A 5,700-nucleotide genomic window follows, 5' to 3' on the forward strand; every position below is an offset into this window, starting at 1 on the left:
TCAGCCTTACGCTATTTACTATTAATACGAGCGCGCGTTCGTGCTCGTCACTACGGTATCCACGCGCGCTAATGCTAAAGAGCGTAACTTTGAAGCCTCTTAACTCGAAAAGTACTTAACGAAAAAATACTTAAGTATAGTTTTTTGGAAAGCTCTCGAGATAAGCTACAAGAATATATAATAAAAAATGGGGGTATCTATTTAAAAACATCATTGTGACCTTGACCTGATCTTTATGACGCAACTCAAGGTCAAACTGCTAATATCATAAAATATATCTTTCTTAACCCTACAACTTTTGTATTTAACATTTTTTTATACAACGCTTTGCTTTCGAGATATTCAGGTGTTCCGGTATATAATATTCACCCTGTATATATACATATAATACTAATATAATAAAACGTAGGGTCCAAAGAACACACTGAATGCATGTATACATACATCATCTTCCATACAACTGTCAGGTCAATTCGCATTTCCCTCAACGTAGTCGAGTCCAATTGCAGATATCACGCGCCGCTCAATATTCTGCAATGCAGGTTCATTCCTCTCCGCTCCATAGTCCGGAGTCCGGAGATTTTAGGTTAGCTCCGAATTGGCCCGTCTAGGCGGGCGGCCGGGGGAAGGGTTGGGGTATGGGATATGGTGGGGGGAAGAAGAGAAGTGTTGTTGGGAGGAAGGGGATTTTTAGAGGAAGGGATGTGGGGGTGTGAATGTGGGTGGGCGTATATGTATATATATGGGATTAAGGGGGGGTTAAGAGGGATGTGGGGGTTTTATCCCCCCTCCATGGCCGCCACGCCGGGTAAGGGCATTTCCCCATGATTGGGAGGGGAAACCCTCAGTTGGGATTCCCCTCTAGCCTATATCTGAGGTGGGTGGGAGGGGGGCGGAGACGCTACCTGTGAACCCGCCTCACTTTTCTCCGCGGCTCGTCGTCCTCCTCATCCCCCCCGTAGAGGAGATGGAGGGGGGGGGGGTCGGTACAACCTCCGCCTCCCCCCTCCTAACTCTTTCGGCAGCCTCCTTCTGCTTCATGACGGTGGAGCAGAAGGAGGCCACCGCCTCCCAAGCCTCCCTACTCTCGACCATGGTTTTGACCACGACCGGAAGCGAGAGGTCATTGCTCACCACTGCGATCAGGACGTCCCGCTCGGCAGTCGACGCCTGGCAATCAGCCAGGGTGTGCTGCACGGTGTCCTGATCGGCCGCACAGTGGTGGCAATGCGCCATACGCTTTTTACTTATGCGACACAGGTATTCACCGAAGCAGCCCGGTGAGCACCTGTGTCAGGTGGAAGTTCAACCCGCCGTGGCCCCCTCTCCACCCATTCGAGAAGACAGGGGCGGATGGCCTCGATAGTCCGCCTGCTCGGCACGTTGGGTCCCCCGAGTTGCTTCTTCCAAAGTAGGAGGGACCTGCGCTGAGCCAGGGCACGGATCTGTCCTATGGTCCCGGCCGACGTTTCAGCCCCCTCTTTGCGACGCTCCCTCAGGCGGGCGTACATATCAGCGTACGAGAAGCGTACCCTAGCGAGAAGCTCCGCCGGGAGCATGTCGGCCAGGACCGTGACTGCCGCATACGACATGGTCCGATAAGCTCGGGTGAGACGGTTGGCCATGACGCGCTGGGCGCCATAAACTAGCGCCTTGATGCGCCGATTGGCCCCCATCTCATCCGCCCACACCGGGGCCCTATACAAGACCATGGAGTGGGCCGTGTTGGCATACAGCCGTCTCACCATTGCCCGTGGACCATCGAAATTGGGCAGGAGGCAGGCCAGCGCGTCCGCCACCCTGCCCAGCCTAGGGCTCAGTCGTTCGAAGTGTTCGACGAAATGCCAAGTTCCACCCAAGGTGAAGCCCAGGTACTTTAACCCGGACCCCACCTCTACGCGGGTGTCTCCCACCATAATGTGGGCCCGAGGGGGCGGCTTCCCAGACCCGGCGTGTAGAAAAATCGCCTCGGTCTTATGGGGTGCCATCCTCAGGCCAAGTGCCCGGATCGAGCGTACGGCCACGTTAGCCAGGGCCGTCGCTTCCCCCTAGTCGGTGCTCCCGGACAGCACCAGCGTGTCGTCAGCATAGCAGACAACTGCGCTACCCGGGGAAAGGCTGTCTTAAGAACGCGGTCGTAGGCGGGGTCCCATAGCAGAAGCCCCAGAACCGACCCTTGCGGGACCCCGCACCGCATGCCCCTTCCGTATTGGAGTCCGGCGCGGTCGACGAACTCCACGCTCCTCTCCCGGAAGTATGCCCGGACAATGTGGATCAGGTAGAGGGGGAAGGATGGTACCGCATCGCCTTCTCCACCCGGTCCCAAGGAAGGGAGTTAAAGGTGTTCGTTATATCCAACGAGATCGCCACAACTACCCTCCCCTGTTCCACCTGCGCCTCCGCGAAGGCGTATGATCGCGTCCACCGTGGAGCGGCCCACGCGGAAGCCGTATTGCGCGTCGCTAAAGTCCGGACCCTGTCGAGAGAGGTGCCGGACGAGGCGGGCCACAACGATTCTGTCAAAGAATTTCCTCATCTCGTTCAATAGACATATAGGCCTATACGCGGAAGGAGCACCCGGGGGCAAACTCTCCTTGGGAATGAGGATCAGCTCCACCCTTTTTTACCGAGTGAAAAAGGTGCCCGTCCTGAGGCACCCATTAAAGAGGCGCCTCAGGCAGGTTCCAATGTCGGCCAAGACCAGAGCCCATGCTCGGCCCGGGACCCCATTCGGCCCAGGGGTTTTTTCGCCCCTCTGAGCCGGCGAGCCGCCCGGGCCAGCTCGTCCCCGGACACCTCCCACTCCTCGTTCCAGTTCAACAGAGGACCCTCGTAGAGGCAGCGGTCCCTCATCCGGGAAGAGGGTCCCCACCACATTATTGAGGAGTGCGGGGTCCAAACTTTCGGTGACCGGGAGCGCCCAGGGTCTAAGTCTACGCAACACTAGCCTGTATGGGGGCTTCCAAGAGTCCCTATCCAGGGACTTGAGCATGTCCTCCCAAGCCCTGACCTTGGCCTTCATTATGGCTACGCGCAGGAGCTTCCGTGCAGCCTGGAACACCCTGCGCGCTTTCGTCGTTTCCGCGACGTCCCCCGCCCTTCTGGTCCGCTGCATTCGTCGCCTGGCCTGGACGGAGGAGCGTCTGAGAACGGCTATCTTTTCCGTCCACTAATACGCGGACCTGAAAGACATGGGGCGGACTCGGGGCATGGATGCATTACACGCCCTGTCCATGTCTGAGTTCTTCCGCCTCCTCCTTCACCTCAGCCTGCTCCCGTAGAAGGGAGGAGAACCCTCCCCCCGGGGACCACTCCGTCGCCACTATGGACGCTCGAAGGGCACCCGCGTCCATCTTCCGGAGGTCCCATCTACTAGACCGCCCCCGCTCCCTGTCCCGGCGGCGCCTGAGTACCTCGGGGGGAACAGCGGAGAGGACCACCTCTATATAGAGGTGGTCGGATCCTGTGTCCGTTACCTCCGCCAGCTTCCATACCCCTACCGCGCGCGCCGCAGGGCCATTGACCCAGGTGAGGTCAATGATAGATTCGCCCTGTGGGCGCACACAAGTGCTCATCGAGCCTTCGTTCAAAAGACAAAGGCCCGTCGACGCCGTCCAGAACTCGGTGAGCCGACCACGGACATTTGTGGCCGGGGAACCCCACGCCCTGGATTTGGCGTTAAAGTCCCCGGCCACCACCAACGGGTGAGGGGCGCATCGTCTGACGACCCCTGACACCCGGTCCAGGTGCGTTTCGTAGTCGGCTCTGTTCCATCTTGGGGGAGCGTAGAGGGCAACCACTACAAGGGCCTCCTATTTCACCGCTACCAGGAACTCCTCGGCCGCAATGAGCTCCGGCCGGGGAGATTCCTGACATCACCTCCAGTAGATGGCGACCGAGCTCCCCGAGACCCCGAACCAACGTGAGTCGTCAGCTGGGATCCGGTAGGGCTCGGCCGCAACGCCCAGACCTGCCCTGCGTTCAGCCAGCGAATGCAGGAACAGGTCTTGGGCGATCCTTGTATGGCCTAAGTTGGCCTGGAGGAGTTTAGACGCCATTGGTAGTCACTGGGTTCATCTCCTCCAGGTTGGCCCCCTCTGCTGTTACGGGGGCTTTGTCCGCCCCCGTTCCCCTTCTGTCGGGGGAGTCTCCTCCATCTGCACCTCGGTGAGGACCTCTGGGTCCTCGGGTGCAGATGGGCAGGCCTTACCATTTTTGGGCCTCCTGGGCTCCCTTCTCTCTTTCGAGGGAGGGTCCAGTTGACCCAACACTGAGGGTCCGGCAACCGGTTCCCGGAGGACCGGGGGCTGCTGCTGACCGCCTTCCTGGGGGGATAGGGAGAGAGGCGAGGTTCGGGTTTTCCCCGCCCCTTTGTTTCTCCCTTTCCCTTTCTTTTTCTGAGAGGGGATGCACGCCTTCCCTCCCAATCTATGGACGATCTCCTTTACTGCCGTGGAGCACGCCGGACACCCCAGGCGTCCGGTGCATTCCGCGGCTCGATGACCCGGGCCACCGCAGCGGTAGCACATCCCGGGCCGGTCGACGTCGCTGCGGCAGTGCTGGCGGACATGTCCCTCTTCCAAACACCGGAAACATTGCAGAGGCCTTGTCTCATTTCAATCATTAGGAATTTTGTGACATACTCTCTCCAAAACATAACTCCAATTTTGACCTTAGCTCTTTAAAACTAAAATTTTCTAAATCTTTTATCGACTCCAAAACTGCACACGCCCTTCCCCTTAAGTTTGAAGCAAGTGCGATAGTCTTTGACGTTTCATCCCATTGATTTGCGCGCGCAACTAAATCAAATTGAGAGAAATATTCTCGCAAAGGAATTGAATCATCAAAAGTATCCAGTTTTAATTTGAGACCCAATCCTATACGCGTCCCAGTCTCTCCCGAAACGTTTTCTCTCGTGAAAACCATATTCGCTCTCTCATCCCGATTCGAAATATTAATGGGGGGGACTTAGCTGAGCATAGTGACGACGCTGTAACTCCTCATCACACCGACGAGCACTTCTGCAAATTCCTTTCGCATCCGTGTCCGTTCCTCTCGCATTTCTCCGAACTCACGCAACAACGCTCGGAGATCCTGTTAGCTTCCCTTGAAGAAGACCCTAACTCTTGTATCCCTTCCGGTTCCGGAAAATGCGACTCTCCTTCTGCGGAAGCCGACGCTATAGCTGCTGCCTGACTTCGAGTCCTCACTAGAGAATGTACCAACGCCATTCCCTTTTTTTCTTTCTTTCACCACACACAAAAAAACACACGCGACCGACCCGAATGGTTTTCAAGCTCTACTGAATGTTTTTTTTTTTTAATATATCCCGGACGAGTCCCTAAAATGTTACACTCGCGAGCGCGGGGGAAAGAACTGCAACAGTTAAAAAAAAAAGTAGCCTTTATTCTTTGAGCAGAAAAGAATACGCCGGGAAAACCGTTCTCTCTTAGTCAAAACGTCCGCACGTTGCTGAAACTGTCAAGAGACTCCCTTCAGCTTTCAAAACAAACAGCACACCGACCGTTGCTAAGAATCACTTGTAAGCCGCGGATTTCAGGAGCGACATGAATACGGCGCCTCGATGCGCAACAATATATTATATTATATTATATTATATATTATATTATATTATATATTATATTATATTATATATTATATTATATTATATATTATATTATATTATATATTATATTATAT

The 5,700-nt window shown here is 55.3% G+C and overlaps 1 protein-coding gene across 1 annotated transcript; it reads right to left on the reverse strand.

The window, feature by feature from the left end:
- Positions 1–3,218: 3,218 nt before the first annotated feature.
- LOC116849732 lies at positions 3,219–4,058 on the reverse strand. Its single transcript, XM_032827214.1, has 2 exons — positions 3,880–4,058; positions 3,219–3,774 (listed from the first exon to the last, which is right to left on the reverse strand). The coding sequence occupies exons 1-2, from the start codon at positions 4,056–4,058 to the stop codon at positions 3,219–3,221; spliced, it is 735 nt and encodes a 244-aa protein (XP_032683105.1).
- Between the last annotated feature and the right edge of the window lie 1,642 nt (positions 4,059–5,700).

Source organism: Odontomachus brunneus, unplaced genomic scaffold (genome assembly GCF_010583005.1).
Source record: "Odontomachus brunneus isolate Ranch 3 - 2012 unplaced genomic scaffold, Obru_v1 Obru_scaffold_001, whole genome shotgun sequence".
Lineage (NCBI taxonomy): Eukaryota > Metazoa > Arthropoda > Insecta > Hymenoptera > Formicidae > Odontomachus > Odontomachus brunneus.

Excerpts from the sequence above, each read along its gene's own strand:
- LOC116849732 (XM_032827214.1), bottom strand. The coding sequence starts at position 4,058 with ATGGCGTCTAAACTCCTCCAGGCCAACTTAGGCCATACAAGGATCGCC. Across the intron at positions 3,775-3,879 it reads TCGGTCGCCATCTACTGGAG|ATGGAACAGAGCCGACTACG; the intron begins GTGATGTCAGGA and ends CGCTCCCCCAAG.